Source organism: Eleutherodactylus coqui, chromosome 4 (genome assembly GCF_035609145.1).
Source record: "Eleutherodactylus coqui strain aEleCoq1 chromosome 4, aEleCoq1.hap1, whole genome shotgun sequence".
NCBI classification, from domain to species: Eukaryota; Metazoa; Chordata; class Amphibia; order Anura; family Eleutherodactylidae; genus Eleutherodactylus; species Eleutherodactylus coqui.
Genome location: NC_089840.1, coordinates 267,274,862 through 267,291,217, shown reverse-complemented (window position 1 = coordinate 267,291,217; position 16,356 = coordinate 267,274,862). Strand labels below are relative to the sequence as shown.

At 45.7% G+C, this 16,356-nt stretch overlaps 2 protein-coding genes across 2 annotated transcripts in view; both read right to left on the bottom strand.

Moving 5' to 3' along the window:
- Positions 1-16,356, bottom strand: part of TAPBPL (TAP binding protein like) — a 351,854-nt gene that overhangs the window by 92,157 nt on the left and 243,341 nt on the right. The window lies entirely within an intron of this gene.
- Positions 1-16,356, bottom strand: part of LTBR (lymphotoxin beta receptor) — a 49,661-nt gene that overhangs the window by 5,671 nt on the left and 27,634 nt on the right. The window contains exons 2-7 of the mRNA XM_066601303.1: positions 10,367-10,451; positions 5,773-5,892; positions 4,351-4,506; positions 1,230-1,328; positions 841-860; positions 44-80 (exon numbers count right to left, since the gene is read on the bottom strand). Of these exons, the coding sequence (XP_066457400.1) occupies positions 44-80; positions 841-860; positions 1,230-1,328; positions 4,351-4,506; positions 5,773-5,892; positions 10,367-10,451 (517 nt within the window). The remainder of the gene's footprint in view (positions 1-43; positions 81-840; positions 861-1,229; positions 1,329-4,350; positions 4,507-5,772; positions 5,893-10,366; positions 10,452-16,356) is intronic.

Below are 16,356 nucleotides of genomic sequence, written 5' to 3'. Positions count from 1 at the left end.
AAAGGTAAGCATCATTGCTCGTTCTCCTGAAATAATTGCTTACCTCCAGTCTCGGGCTGAGGAATGGATTCTGAACAGCTCTATAAATTGAGAAGAGAGTGTTTCAACACATGGTAACAATGCCTCATCTCAAAAATAATGTCCCCATATGCCCCCCTCAGTAATAATGCCCCCCGTATGCCCTTCCTCAGTAATAATGTTCCCATATGCCCTCCCTCGGTATTAAAGCCTCCAACATGCTCTCCCTTAGTAAAAATGTCTCCTGTATGCCCTCCCTCAGTAATAATACCCCTCATATGCCCTCCCCCCGTAATGGTGCCCTCTTTGATTCAGTAAAATAAAAAAAAGATCTTATACTCACCTCTTTTGCTCTTCCTGTCACTCTGGTCTACACCGCTTTCGTTCTTTGTTCACTTCCAGGTAGTGACATGACAAGTCGCTGCGGCCAATCCTTGGCCTTAGCATCAATATAGCTGAGGCCAGTCTTCAGCTGCAGCAATCCTGTACTAGATGGCAAATATTCACGCTACCTGGAAATGAGGGGTGAACTGGAGAAGTGCAGACCAAAAGGTGGGGGGAGCAAAAAGGGTAGGTACAGAATTTTTTTTTTTACTCCATTCGCACCCACTGCTGCTGGACATGCCTCCCACGACTGTTCTGCTAAATCCAGGACGGTTGGGACACAGGATAATACTGGTGTCTTACTATGGGGCAACGGGGCATTCGGACCTTCTGTAGAGTCAAAACTCTTTGAAAATCACTGGAAACTTCATACCACAGAAGTCCAATCTGCATTACAGTTTTATAAATCATGAAGTATCATAGAGGATGGAATCTCACCTTGTTCTTTATCATGCGACCTGCAAAACAGAAAAAAAGTGAGAAAATTCATGAAAAACAATACAGAAGGTCCATAGAGTGCTCAGGAGCCCTTCCTTTCCAACAGTCCCACAAAACTAATGGCAAAATGGGTAGAGATTATGCAAATGTAGATTATTAAGGGGTGTTTCCAAGTGGAGTAGAATGTTCTGCAATTTGGGATTCACCTGTTGGTAAGTATGTAGTGCTACAAGTACTGAGGATCTAGTTATAGGGGTTCTACACCAAGAGTCGGGACACGGTGCAAAATTCTAAAATACATTTACCATACAGAAGAGGTGCATATAATAAAGCACTAAAAGTATCCCCATAAGCCAAGGACCAAAGGTGATATAAAATACTACACGCACCAAACTTCTTCAGCAGTCGCGCTTTAAGACATACGATGACCACAAAAGATGTTGCTATGAAAAGAACCACGCCGACAATGATCCAGGCGCTCTTCATATCTGTACGGGAATAAAGTCAAAGCCACATTTAGCACTTCTATTTCTGACCCTGTGTCTTTTCAGTACTATATATATATGTGTGTGTGTGTAAATCTGTTTGTCTTCTCTCTAAGGGCAGCTTAAAGCATAGAGCAGGAGACGCTCAGGGATGTAGATTTTCTTCAGCATTTATGTATAGAAAGCTCCCTACTTTGAGTCCTACTACCACTTGCACAGAAAGCCTATCAATCCTGCTCCCTCCTCCCAGTCATAGAGGAAGCCTGTGAGTTCTGTATTCTCCACCCATAAGCGGTGATTGACAGGACACAGGACTCACAAGCTCTCTGGATGAATGGGTGGAGGATGCAGGACTCACCGGCGTTCTCTAGGATTCCTGGCGGACGTTATGCATGAAAATACTTAATTGAATCATATATTTGAGCTGTTTGAGCTGACTGTCTCTGTGCTTCATACTGCAGCTCATTTCCATTCACTTGAGCTGTAGTAAGGCCTCCTTCCCACGAGCGTGACGGGCTCCGCCGCGTAATATTCCGCTGCGAAGCCCGTCACGGCGCCCCCCAGAGCCCCTATACTTACCTGCGGGAGATAGCGTGAAATCGCTTCCCCGCCCACCGCCGCCGCGTCACCGCCCATCACCGCCCACCGCCGCCGCGTCACCAGCCGTGTCACGTGCACGGCCGGCCGTGTCACGTGACGCGGCCGGCCGCGTCATATGGCGTCATATGACGCGCGGCGGTGGGCGGGAAAGCGTTTTTTCACGCTATCTCCCGCTGGTTACAGCGGGAGATAGCGTGAACGGACGGCTTCCATTGACTGCAATGGAAGCCGTCAGTGCGTACAGCCTGTCCTCACCCAAAAGAAAATAGAGCATGCTGCGGGTGAGGACGGGAGAAATCGCGGTGCGTAATTCCGCGGTGGAATTACGCATCGTGAGCATTATGCTATTAGGTTCAATAGAACCTAATAGCTGCGGGCAACGCAGCGGATTTTCGCCGCGAATTACGCGGCGGAAATCCGTTCGTGGGAAGGAGGCCTAACAGGAATAGCTACAACCCTGATTATGATGTTAAACAATAAAGAGGACACGGTGCTAATTGGTGGGGTTCTGGCAGTCGACCCCTCAACAATGAAATGTTAATGGTTTGTCCTAAAGAGAAAACCGTTTACAATTAAACATAGAAAGCGGCAGCAAATGAGTTGGAAAAGACAACACAGAAAGCTATGAGACATAAAACATCAGAGAAAGAAAGGGAAAATGGAAAGAAATAAAAAGAGAAAACGAAGACAGAAAAGAGAGAGAGAAAAAAAATAATAAAAAAGGGGAAAGAGAAAAAGTGAGAGAGAGAGAAAAAGAGAGCAAAAGAAGAAAAAAAGTGAGGGAGAGGAAGAAAAGGAAGGAAGGAAGGAAGAAAGAAAAGGAAGGAAGGAAGGAAGGAAGAAAAGGAAGGAAGGAAGAAATAGAAGGAAGGATGGAAGGAAGGAAGGAAGGAAGGAAGGAAGGAAGGAAGGAAGGAAGGAAGGAAGGAAGGAAGGAAGTAAAGGGCAGCAGATGGCGATGTATCATACAGCTTGTGGGCCATCATGTATTTTAAATAGAAAACAAAGACAGAAAAAAGAGAGAGAAAAGGAGAAAGATAAAAAGTGAGATAATGAGAGAGAAAGAGGAAAGAGAGCAAGAGAAGAAGAAAACATTGTGTGAGGGAGAGAAAGAAAAGAGAAAGAAATGAACAAGTAGAAAGAAACAGAAAGAAAGAAGCAAACAGGAAGAAAGAAAGAAAGAAAGAAAGAAAGAAAGAAAGAAAGAAAGAAAGAAAGAAAAGCAGTCCAAGGCCAGCAGATGGCGGTGTATCATGCAGCTCGTGGGCCATTATGTCCATTGTATCCACTTTGTGTTATAAACAGTAAGCTAGGCAACGTTGCAATTAACCCTTTCCAATCCAATTTGTATCCTGGTTTTCCTAGGGGGCTTACTCTTTTTCTGCCGTTATACAAACACGCTATCTGCTGGCTAAAGCCAGTACTGCATGAGGTGACACGTTGGATAGTCTCCAACAGCAGAGAGGCTGGCAATATACAGTAAGAGAACCCCAACGGATGTCTTCCAACATCAGAGCTGTACAGCCTTAAATCATAATGTCTTCACAGGTCAGACAGTGGATTGGAAAGGGTTAAAGTGTAACATCTGGGGATAAACAAGTCATTGTATAAATGGAAACAGGTAAGGCCACTTACACTTCATGTGACTCACGATGCCACTAGAGGGCGCAGCATCATAATGCAGACTGCGGAGGCTCTACTTGTTAAAGGGGTTGTCTCGCGGCAGCAAGTGGGGTTATACACTTCTGTATGGCCATATTAATGCACTTTGTAATATACATCGTGCATTAAATATGAGCCATACAGAAGTTATTCACTTACCTGCTCCGTTGCTGGCGTCCCCGTCGCCATGGTTCCGTCTAATTTCGGTGTCTTCTTGCCTTTTTAGACGCGCTTGCGCAGATCCGTCTTCTCCCTTCTTCTCCCTTCGGCTCCGCTCGGCAGCATCGGCATTTTGGCTCCGCCCCCTTGTACGCATCATCGCGTAGCTCCGCCCCCGTCACGTGCCGATTCCAGCCAATCAGGAGGCTGGAACCGGCACACATCATGGCGCGGAGCTACGCGATGATGCGTACAAGGGGGCGGAGCCAAAATGCCGATGCTGCCGAGCGGAGCCGAAGGGAGAAGAAGGGAGAAGATGGATCTGCGCAAGCGCGTCTAAAAAGGCAAGAAGACACCGAAATTAGACGGAACCATGGCGACGGGGACGCCAGCAACGGAGCAGGTAAGTGAATAACTTCTGTATGGCTCATATTTAATGCACGATGTATATTACAAAGTGCATTAATATGGCCATACAGAAGTGTATAACCCCACTTGCTGCCGCGAGACAACCCCTTTAAGATGAAAGTCTCTACTTGCTATGGTGTTCCTTGCGTTAGACACCTCAAACATCCGAGACTATCAGTAGTCTCTAGTACCTCACCTGGTAGAGGTTCCTCCGGGGCCTCAGTGCTGGGAAGGGCTTTGCAGAACTCACATTTTTTGAGTGCATCTAACTGAGCACATGTATATCCATCTGGACAATCGCAGACGGCTGCCTGCGTGGCATTACACGGTTGTCTCTCTACTAAGTCCTTGCCTGCAAGAGAGAAGAAGGGAAGGAGCTACTTGAGGATAACGAAAACATTGGCGTAGAGAGGACGACTGTTTAACATACAAATCTTCTGTATTCACAAGGATTAAGGAGACCTTCAAGTTAGTTACAGACTTGCTGGAAATCAGCTTAAAGGGAACCGGTCATCGCCTGTGAGCCCTATAAACTACAAGGTGGGGGAGTCCGGGGATCGGTGTTGTAAAACTAACTGGTGCTCCATTCCTGCGCTGTGTCCTCGCGAAGTCGATGCAAGTGCATAGCAAGACAATTCAGCTAACTCTGTGCGCCATTCATCTGTATGGGAGTCATGACCAACAATCATGACCATGTAAATAGTCTATCCAGACTTAGCAGCAGCGCTGAGGAGAGAGCATTTCACTTTTTAAACTAATTGTAGAAAAAAGTGATATAATTGCTACTATAGCTAGCTAAAGCCTGGGTCAAACAATCATGACCATATAGCTAAGCTGTCTAAGCTGTCATGAGGGGACAACACATGGATCTCTCCCGTGATCTGTTTACACCCAGGACCACAAAGGTAACAAGAGGACATCCGCTACGATTAGAGGAAAGTAGGTTTCATCACCAACACAGAAGGGGATTCTTTACTGTAAGAGCAGTTAGACTGTGGAACTCTCTACCGGAGGAAGTGGTGATGGCAAAATCGATAGAGGAGTTTAAAAGGGGACTTGATGTCTATCTGGAGAAGAAGGATATTACAGGATATAAATATTAGGTTAAGTGTCAATCCTGGTATACAGGCAGGTAGGAACTATTAGGGGTTGATTCAGGGAACAGTCTGATTGCCATTAGGGAGTCGGGAAGGAATTTTTTCCCCAAAAGGGCTAATTGGCTTCTGGCCTTGGGGGTTTTTTGCCTTCCTCTGGATCAACACAGTAGGATAGACAGGCTGGACTAGATGGACAATGTCTTCATTCGGCCTTACATACTATGTTACTATGTTACTATGAGCATCAGAACTGAGAGAGAGAACAATTCACTTGTTAGGCTAATTGTGGATAAAGATAGAGCGTGATATAGCCTTCTGTCCTGATGGTGGGTAATTGGTTGTCCAAGTCTCTTTTTTTCTATTACGGTGAACCAAATCTCAATTCTGACTACCTGAAACCACCACTAGGGGGAGCCACCTGTATATATAGATTGATGCCGACCCCAAAGATATGTAGAAGTTTAGCTCTTGGTCTTCGGTTGCCCAAATAGTCAGTCCCACCCGGTCAGAGCATTTCTTACGGCAGGGTGAGCATCTTCTACATTTTTCCGCGTAATTCCATTGTGCTGCATAGGTCCCGGCGCCGCACGCCTTGCATTCAGTTTCTGAAGACTGCGTACATTTCTTCTCCCTAAAATGACCTGTGGAAAAACATATCAGACATCAGCGTCATATATGGAGGAGGTAAAAAGAGAACACAAAAAATGTGTTCAAGCCATATAAGTGGGTGGAGCTTCAGTGGCGGAGGTGTAACGATATGGTCACATGATGCATCGCGGTACAAATTATGGCACATCTGGTGCAGACAAGTCGGACATTTTTCCTCGTGGGTCGGTAATTCAGTTATATAACTAAATTGCTATTTGGCGTGCAAAAAAAAAATCATGAAAAGGTCACTTTTCTTTAGCCATCTTTAAAGCATTACTGCATTAGTTCTCGCTGGCGCCGAGTCCGCTCCAACCTAAGAACGTAGCAGCGGTAAAACAGGAAGCGCCGGATCGGGCATATGCCAGACCCAAGCGGGAGCGGACGGACCCTATTGACCATAATGGAGTCAGTGATGTCCTTTGGCGTGTTCTGGGACAGAATGTTAACGGAAATCTGAATGGAAACTGCGGCGCAGACATGAACGCGCCCCACTATGCATTTTAGCATCAATGGGCCTCGTTTATCAAAACTGTCTAAAGGCTTAACCAGACGGGCGCGGGGTCGTCAAAACCATTGATTTCAATGGCACTTATCTTCCCGTTTTTTAGCCTCTGAGACTAATTTCACACGGGCGAGTGCAATATTGGGCCATGATGGAAAACCTGGCATCGTATTCGCATGCATCTGGGACGTGGTACGTTGCTGCCGCCCCCATTGGATACAATGCGTGGTGTGATGCGAGGGCACGCAGGAAGATAGGGCATGCGGGAAAACAAATCCAAAACCGTATCCAAAAGAAGTGCGAGATTTGTGCTAATCAATGGATTTCAGTGGTTTTGTTTTTGGGATTTCTCGCCATGACTACTACATGTGGGGAACATCGAGCGGCCGCTATCTCCCCATGCTTGTTTCCAAACTATTGTGTTCTGGCGCAGAGTTTGAAAAGACGGCAAAGAAATTCCCCTAGCAGCGAGTGTAGTTGTGCATACGGCCATTTGTTTTCGCTTTAACGTTGTACACGCAAATTATTTTTTTGGTCCAATTTTTTGTGCAATTTTCACGTGCGATTTACTTTCTCTTTTTTTAATGATCCCTATGGTTACATGCGATAAAACCATTCGCACCGTGCGCGTGCAATCCCTTTACGTAACACACCCGTTGACTTGAATGGGTAAGTTTCAATTGCAACAAAATAGGACAGGCTGCATTTTTTTGTTTGTCCGGTTAATAAAACGCACGTGAATATCCTCATGCAGAGCAACGGGTTCTGCTTTCTTGTGATTTTGGACCAATTTTGCACGGAAAAATTGTCTGTGCGACTAAGTTATGCCAAAACTAAAGAGGGGATTTTTATGGGCCCCCAATTTAATTTACTAGCAATAAATACAGAATTTAATCTAACTTTTAGGGCTTTTACCCACGAGCGTCACAATACACAATAATCGCAAAAGCACAAACTTGTGATTTTTGTGCGATGCGAATTTAACATTAGAAAGTCCCATTTTAAAAAACGCAGCGATATCGCAGCATAAAAAAAAAACGCTAATGGGTAAAAGCCCTTATTTAGAGGGGTAATCCCAAGGTCGACTTTTATCTACTATCTACATAATGTCTGATTGGTGGGGGTCTCAACCGTCCCTGATTCAGTCCGGGGTTTGGGAAGCTGTCCTGCCCCCTCCTCCACCTCCTCAGTCATATACTAGAATGGGATCTGCTGGGTCGGGCAGATTCCCTGTGGGCCGGCCATCACTAGAGTATTCTGCCCTGTATTATCAGTGCAGTCACAGAGGTACGGTGCATGAAGGACCCGCAATGACATTAAGGTCACATGACCATTGCAGGTCCTTCATCTTTCAAGTCCTCAGTAGTTTGCATAGGAGGTAAGAGAGGAGCTTCCTCCACCTCGAGCATCATGTGCAAGTCTGGGGGAAAAGGAAAAATGTCAGAGGAGAAGGGATGGTTAGTGGGTAAAATGCTACTAGCAAGTTCAACCTACTACAACTCCCAGCATACCATCAGTCTTCAACTGTCAGGGCATGCTGGGAGTTGTAGGTGCTCGGAGTTTGGGTCAGGAGACAGCCAGGCCAGGATGTACTTTTATGTTACGGACGGCAATGTGTCACCGGCGTTAGGCTACGACCGCACTGTCCAGCTGGCATTGGCCAAGCCACACCTACCACTTACTGGCAAAATGAGTTGGCCATTGGCCACCGTCGATGGTGGTGGGGCGAGTTGTAGTTTCCATTGGTACCATTTTAGGCTACATGTAACTTTTTGATGACTTTATTGTGTTTCTTGGCATCCAGATGACCGAAAAACAGCAATTCTGCAACGCATTTCTTATTTACTATAGCCCTGCGCTATAAATAATGTTAACTCTATTCATTGGGTGAATACGATTAAGGCGAGAACAAATCTATATGTCTTCTTTTTTTTGCTACTTCTGCACAATAAAAACCCCTTTAGGATTATGCAAATAACATTTCGAGCCTCTCTCTGATGCAATTGTCCTGATTGCTATTGATCATGGCATCACAAGGGTTAAATTCTAAAATGTTTGATGCTGGACGACTGCCTCCTGAGATTTCAGCATTTAGAAACGAAGGGTTAACGAGAACTGATCCGAGCAGTCCTGCAATGAGAACTTTACCACCGCGTCGCCTACAATTGCGCAGTGTCTGACTCAGCAATCGCTGCTCACTGCCTCTTTCTCCAGAACTCTCGACAGTTTCTAAAACGCCGCCCTCCCCCCCCCCCCCCCTCCAATACAGTAGGGGTGAAGGTTTCCTCTTTCAGAGTAGGAAGTAAGAACTCTCGGGCTATTTCACTGTACTGCCGTCATGCTGAAATCACTCACACGCTACAGAGATCCTGATATCCCTTAAAGGGAATCTGTCACCTTACTGCCCCACCTTGAAGTCTATAGGAGAGCGCACATGGCCGCCTGGAAGAGTCAGATTGGCGTCAGGTGGGCAATCTTCGGTGGGCATCAGCGCAGGAACCAGAAAGCGGGGGACTATAAAAAATATTATAATAATCTGCTTCCCTATCCCTAAACTACTGAGATCCCCACCAATCCCAAGAATGGGGATCCCATGTCTCTCTCTTCTCATCACTATTGGCTTGATGCACCCATCCACAGTCACCAATGGTGCATGGTCGCTCATATGTGGCCGCCACTCTTATTTCAATGGTGCTGATGGAAATAGTTGGGTACAAGCGCTCAGCTATCTCTGGCAGTCCCATTGTGGATGAATGAAGCAGCATCGGGCACGTGTGATCGCTGCTCCACGCAATCTCCTCCTCACTGCGGGGGATGCAGGCAGTAGAGGGGGACTGAGGACCACCGTTCTCAAGATCAGTGTTGAGACCCGCACCGATCAGACTGTGGATAGGTGATAAAAGTTGATCTTGGTACAGCCCCTTTACGAAGACCGTATACCTCCAATACCCAACGGTTGCTTCCTCCAACTACCCCAAACACAAATGTTCGGTTCAATTGAGCCTAGGGGGGAATAAAAGGATTGGGTATTGGAATTCAACACCCCCGATCTTGACATCACCTGGGGAAGGAAGTCACGAGTTCCCCATATGCGGATGAGAGTCATCCTGTCTTGCCAAAATCAGTGAGCTTGGAAGACTGGTGTCCAATGTGTATGGATGGGCGGGAGGGGAGGGGGGGTGGTGGTTAGGCTTCAATCACACTTTTTGATGTGTCTTTTTACCCTAAAAAAGTCACATTTTTTATGCAGGTGCAGGTGTTTTTGTTTTTTTAATCCATACATTTTTTACACGTGTTATTTTTTTCTGGCCTATGCAGAAACGCCCTTAAAAGAATGCCAAACCGACAGCCTGCGGCAATTGTGGAAAAAACTGCACTGACTCAAAGACCGAGCAAGAAGAGAAAACAATAAAATAAGCCACACAAAGAACACATTGTTGGTTGTGCAGCTCAGATCTCCTTATTAAACCCTGTCAAGACCAGAAACTTTTCAGTTTTTCATTTTCTAACCCCCCCCCCCCCCCCCCCCTCTGCTTCCTTCTCTCCAAGAAGAGCCTCTTGTGACGCAGAGTGTTAGGGCAGCAAAAATGCAGTCCTGAAGGTTGTGAGTTCAATCCCCACTTGGTTTAGGTAGCTCAAGGTTGACTCATCCTTACGAAGTTGGTAACAGGAGTACCCAGCTTGGTAAAAGATAACTGGGGAAGGCAATGGCAACACGCCCTAAGAGTCAGTCACGACTCAGTGCTTGCACCCGGGGGCCTTTGCCTACCTCTCCAAGAGCCATGACTGTTTTTAATTTTCCCTTCACCATAGCCAGATGAGTTCTTGTTTTTTGCAGGACAAATTGTGTTTTTTAATGGTACCATTTAATGCCAATTAATGTACCAAAAATTTTAAAAAAAAATTAACTGGAGTGAAATGACAAAAGTAAACGCAATTGCCCGGTATAATGGCTGGCATCTCACCTGGCGGGCAGCGGTTGCAGCATCTGTTGAGATCTTCCTGTAGGTACTGAGTTTCATTGCAGGAAACTTGTTCGTGGGCGACAATCTGAGTGCAGAAAGAAAATCATTCCTTGCATTAGTAGATGGTACTTTAGGATGGATGAAGGTTACTATTTGGACAGTAGTTTATTGCTACAGTGACTGTCCCCATCCTCTAGTCCTGCGCCCATTACTAACCTACAAGCCCTCCTCCTCCTCCGTCTCGGGGTCTGATGAAAGACATGAATTGAACAAAACATCTATGATCTTCTCCATGGAGGGCGGGGGAAAAAAGAATCTAATACTTCCAGAATATGGACCAAGTAATAATGCCACAACAGTACCAAAAACTACCATAAAGTGCCATGTAACATGCTATATGGTGAACACAGAAGAGTGCCATAAAGTAATGTATACTGCAATACAGTTATAGGATGCCTACATAGCAGTACAGTAAATTAACCACATAATACTGCAATATGATGCCAATGTAAAAGTGCCATAAAGTGACCACATAAAATACTGCCATATGTGCCAATGTAATTGTGCCATAAGAGTGACCATATAATACTACCATATGATGCCTTCATAATAGTGCAATTCATGGATCACAGAACATACATTGCCAAATAATGTATAGTGATGCAGGGCTTAAATGAGAGATATAAAGTTCCATGTTAAAGAGGTTCTGCATCAGCTGTGATATTAAAAGAAATGATAGCGTACATATATAGAATGATATACTGCCCTGCCCGTATAAGAACATTTGTCATCTATCTGCCGTATAGCTGCGGCCCCACCGCTGGGACCTTCTGTGATCTCTAGCATGGGGGTCCCAAGTCCTGGCTGTTGCCGTAACTCCCATAGAGCGGCATTACACAAACTCCCCTGCAACAAGGATGTGGTCACCGGAGACCCCTGTACTAGTGATCAGAGGGGGTCAAAGTGATATCATAATAACACTATTTTTTATGTAAAGCCCCTCTAAGGAATACGGACCAGCTATAGAGCAACACTGAACCTGGTTTTGTTCACTGCCACTTTTCCAGACCCTCCAAGTGCTCCTCTATGGGGGTATTGTACCTATTTTGATTGATCTGTAGAAATTCAAATGGTTGGCATTTGTAGAACTACAGCTGGCATTATGGTGACAATGGGTGAAATGTAGGTGGGAGCAGGTTGGCACTTATGGGAAGAGGGTCTACGGCTGGCACAACGCAGCCATGGGCTGTCTCTTATATAGGCACACTGTGCCAGGGGTGTAGAGGCAGCAGCCATATGTGTGCCCTGTGGGTATCCAAAGGCCCCCCTATGCCACATTAGAAGACACCACATCAAGAATTAGGTTGGTCTGGGTAAGAATGTGTGGAAGTGGGTAAGTAACTGTTTAGTGATAGAAAGCAGAGGGTGGTTGTAAATGGTACATACTCTGATTGGATCACCATTACTAGTGGGGTACCACAGGGGGCAGTATTGGAAAGGTTACTGTTACTAGTGGGGTACCACAGGGGGCAGTATTGGGCCCTAGTCTTTTTAATATGTTTATTAATGACCTGGTAGAAGGATTGTGCAGTAAAATATCAATGTTTTCACATGATACAAAACTATGTAAAGAAATTAACACAAGAGAGAACAGGAGGTGCTTGGAAATTGATCTGGGTAAATTGGGGGCAGAAAAGTGGCAAATGAGGTTCAACACTGATAAATGTAAGGTTCTGCACATGGGCAGGGAAATACATGTCACCATTACATACTAAATGGGAAACCACTGGGTGACGCTGACATGGAAAAGGATTTGGGGGTTTTAGTTAACTGTAAGCTTAAGTGGAGCAACCAGTGTCAGGCAGCTGCTGCCAAGGCAAATAGGAACAAGGGGGGCATCAGAAGAGGCCTAGGGGTGCATGATGAGAACATTGTTCTTCCTATTCACAAGTCACTGGTCAGACCACACATGGAATATTGTGGACAGTTTGGGGCACCGGTACTCAAGAAGGACATATCAGAGCTTGAGCGGGTACAAAGGCGGGCAACTAAAGTAATAAATGGAACGGGCGGACTACAATGCCCAGAGAGGTCATCAAAATTCAGATTTTTTAGTTTAGAAAAAGACATCTGAGGGGCGACCTAATAACTATGTATATTATATATCAAGGGACAATACAGAAATACCTCCCATCAGCTGTTCATACCCCGGACTGTGACAAGGGGGCGCCCTCTATGCTTAGACCAGACCTGCACAAGTTTGCAGTAGGTAAGTGCCTAAATTAAAATCAGCAAACCTCTTGAGGCTGCGGATAAGTTTTTAGCGGTAACCTGTCTATTCTATAGTTTAATGATGGAACTATTTTGCACGCAGCTTTGCTAAGTGCTACAAGTTTTTTTTTAACACATTTTGACCAATAATAAAAGTTATTGTGATAATAGTCGGCCTCCAGAACAACTTTTATCATTGTGCAGCATTCAAATCAGAGAAGGCCTGGAGGTGGCAGAATCTTTATATATAATAAGTATATAGATCCTGCACACCTCCGCTCCGGGGCATTCTCTGGGTATTATTGTACCTTGATGCCGGCCATTCTCTGGGTATTATTGTACCTTGAAACCACCGGAAGCTAGGGGTTTGACAGGGCTGGCCTGGAAGAACACCCCTGTCACACCCCTAGCTCCTGATTGGCTATATAAACTTCTTCAGCGGGGGAACATACCCCCCCCCCACCCCCCTGCAGCCGGGACCGCTGTCACTCACCTCCCCGCTGCTCTCCCTGGTGGACTGGCACCTCTACTCTCGTTCCCTAATTATCTGACAAGGGGCCCGAAATGAAGAACCACCGTGCGTACATTGTCAGCGGTGGAGGAAGGGGGGAAACGGAAATGTAGGTGCCAGTCCACCAGCGACAACTGCAGGGAGCTGAGTGACAGCACTCCCACCTGCAGCAGCCGAAGGCTGAATGGGGGCACACATGGCAGTGATAGTACAGAGGAGAGGTGTCAGTTCTGCTCCATGAGGGCAATGAAGCTGGGCCCACTCTCAGTGTCCTCCCTGCCACACTAACAGCCAGTCGGAAGCTAGGGGCCGGACAGGGGGCGTTCACTCCACCAACGCCCTCTCAGCCCCTAGCTTCCGGTGGCGTCAAGATACAATAATACCCCTTCTCGGAATGCTGTAGTGTAGTAAGTTACTTATACTTACTGTATTGCTAAATCCCCTGCTGGGCTGCATGTTGTGCAGGCCTGCTCTCAAGGAAAGAAGGTTACTACATCGACATAGAAAGGGGTTCTTTACTGTAAGAGCAGTGAGACTATGGAACTCTCTGCCTGAGGACGTGGTAATGGGGTACTCACTAAGAGTACAAGAGGGGCCTGGATGTCTTTCTTGAGCGATACAATATTACATGTTATATCACTGACTACTTCAGAAGGGTCGATGATCCGGGGATTATTCTGATTGTCATACTGAAGTCTGGAAGGAAGTTTCACACGAGCTCCTGCAGGGTAATAAGCTTCCAAAAATCCCTTCACTGGGAATAAAACCAAGGATGATGAAAGTTCACAAGCAGTAGAGCCCTGAGGGGATTACAAAGCATCGGTAGTGGCCGGCGCCTCCTGCAGTCAGGACTGGGACAAACCGTACTTTTACCCGATTCTGATTGTAGTTCAGGAAAGTCGTTGAAGCGTAAGAACGACCATCAGTTTTTTGTTTTTACACAGATGCTTGTTGTTCATTAGTTGTACGCCGATATATCACTTGTCTCCATGCAAGTCCTTCAAATATGAACAACTGTGACTTTACACCGGGCGACTTTTGATCAGCCAATGACTATTTTTTTAGGTGAGGTGAGCTAAAACGACTAGCAGTGAGCAAATTCTTGCTGGTCACCCCGCTTGGTTGACCCCCCATTATTCAGCCAATGGTCGTCCTGCGTGAAGGTACCTTGATAATGGGCTGTTCTCACCGTGGAATCCGAGTAGATTTCTCAGCAAGGAATCCACCTCTAAAGACCCTGGCAGAAATCAATAGATAAGCCACAAATTTCATCCACAGCTATGTGCATCTATACTGGCAGATCCGCACATGGATTTAGCCATTTTTTGATTGGGCAAATCCATGTGTAGAATACGTAACCCGGATTGTGTGTGGATATGAATACACGTCACGGAATGATATGGCACATATGGGTGAATCTGATATCCATGTGCAGAAAGAAAAATCCATGTCATATAGCCTATGTCGCAGATTCCCATTGAAAGTAATGTGACACAGGTTTGCCGTCGATTTGGTCTTGTGACCATTAAAGGGGTTGTCCAGTTATAAACTACTGATGGCCGATTAGCAGTATAGGTCTTCAATAGTAGTTTGATGGGGGTTCATTGTCCGCTGTTCTCTGGGCCTGTGTACTTACGAACTGAGCTGATTTCTGCAAGGAAGCAGACAGCTCTGTTACACTGCAGTGGCCAGGCTTGGTATTACAGGCAAATAAGTTCCTACTTAAATTAATGGGAACTTGGCCTGCAATACCAAGTCTGGCCACCACAGTGCGAACAGAGCTGTTTGCTTCCTGTAGCAATCAGTTCATTGCATGAGTGTATGGATGTAGCAAACAGCAGATTGGCAGGAGTCCCAGGTGGCACGCTCCCGCTGATCTATTACTGATGGACTATTACTGCTGTAAAGGACAATCCCCTTAAAGTTATGGTCAAAGTCTTGAGCACCCTGCATCTATTTCAGTATGCCAACTGGCCATGAAGGGAAGGGTACCAAGCTGCAGGCTACTCTTGCAGAACGGCACAGAGGACCTGATAACATTATTGTGCGGCCTTCATCACACAGATAAAGCACTACCTTCGCCCAACACGTTTGTGATGTTACAGATGGCAAACACTAGGTGGGGCCCTCTTGCAGATTTTGTATTAGTGCCCTGTAGGGTCAAGTTATAAAGCAAATGCTGCCATACAATACCCATGTAGTCTTCTGACTGAACCGGAGCGAAATAGTTAGATATATTTGCATTCACCCTATCAGAATAGCTGACGCAATAATTTTATATTAAGGAACTGCTGATAATAGAATTCTGTAATTTAACCTTTTACATGCTTCCAACCACTACTCAGCAGTCATCACCATCTGTGTCGCAACTACCACATAGATAGGGCATGTGAAGGCGATGAGGCTTGTGATAAATCCCTTGATCTGTCACAACAGCCGCCAATAGGTGGATCTCACTGTATATACATTTATCCTGCTGTCATTGAGGGTAACACTAGCTGTATACATCTTAATATAGTGGGCTCCCCCTAGTGGTGACTGCAAGCACTCAGAATTATATCATTTATCAAGACAGAAAAACTGAACAGATATATAAATATATACAGAATGACCACTTTAATAAAGTTTGGGATTGGTCCTTTTTTGTATGGAAATTCTCCCCATGACCCCGAAGTGCAGCATAAAATCATGTGACAAGTTTTCCGTAGATCAGTTTCAGTGTGAATACACATTAGATAGGAAAATGCAGCGATCTGAGTGACTTCCAACGAGGTCATCAGTGCTAGACTAGCCGGGGCCGGGATGTCATTCGTGGGGTTTTCTTGTATAACAGTGTGGACAGTATACAGATAATGGTGTGATTGAGGATAACTTCCAGCGAAAGGATATCCTGTGGACGAAGACAAAGTGTTGCTGAAAGGGGTCAGAGGAGGGTGTCAGGAATTGTTTTGATGAACAGGGGCTGTACAGTTAAGGAAATTGCAACTGAATATAATGCTGGTTCTCCAACTAACATGTCTGAACGCACAACTCGCTGTTTCTCAGCACGGATGGGCTATAACCACAGACGACCAGTCCCAGCACCCCTGCGTTCAGGAGAAACAGAAAGGCGAGACTCCCGGGGGGCAAAAGTGCACAAAAATTGTAGGTAATGTTTTCTTCGAACACCCCGAGTGCTCCGATACTGTTTCATGGATGTCATTACGAA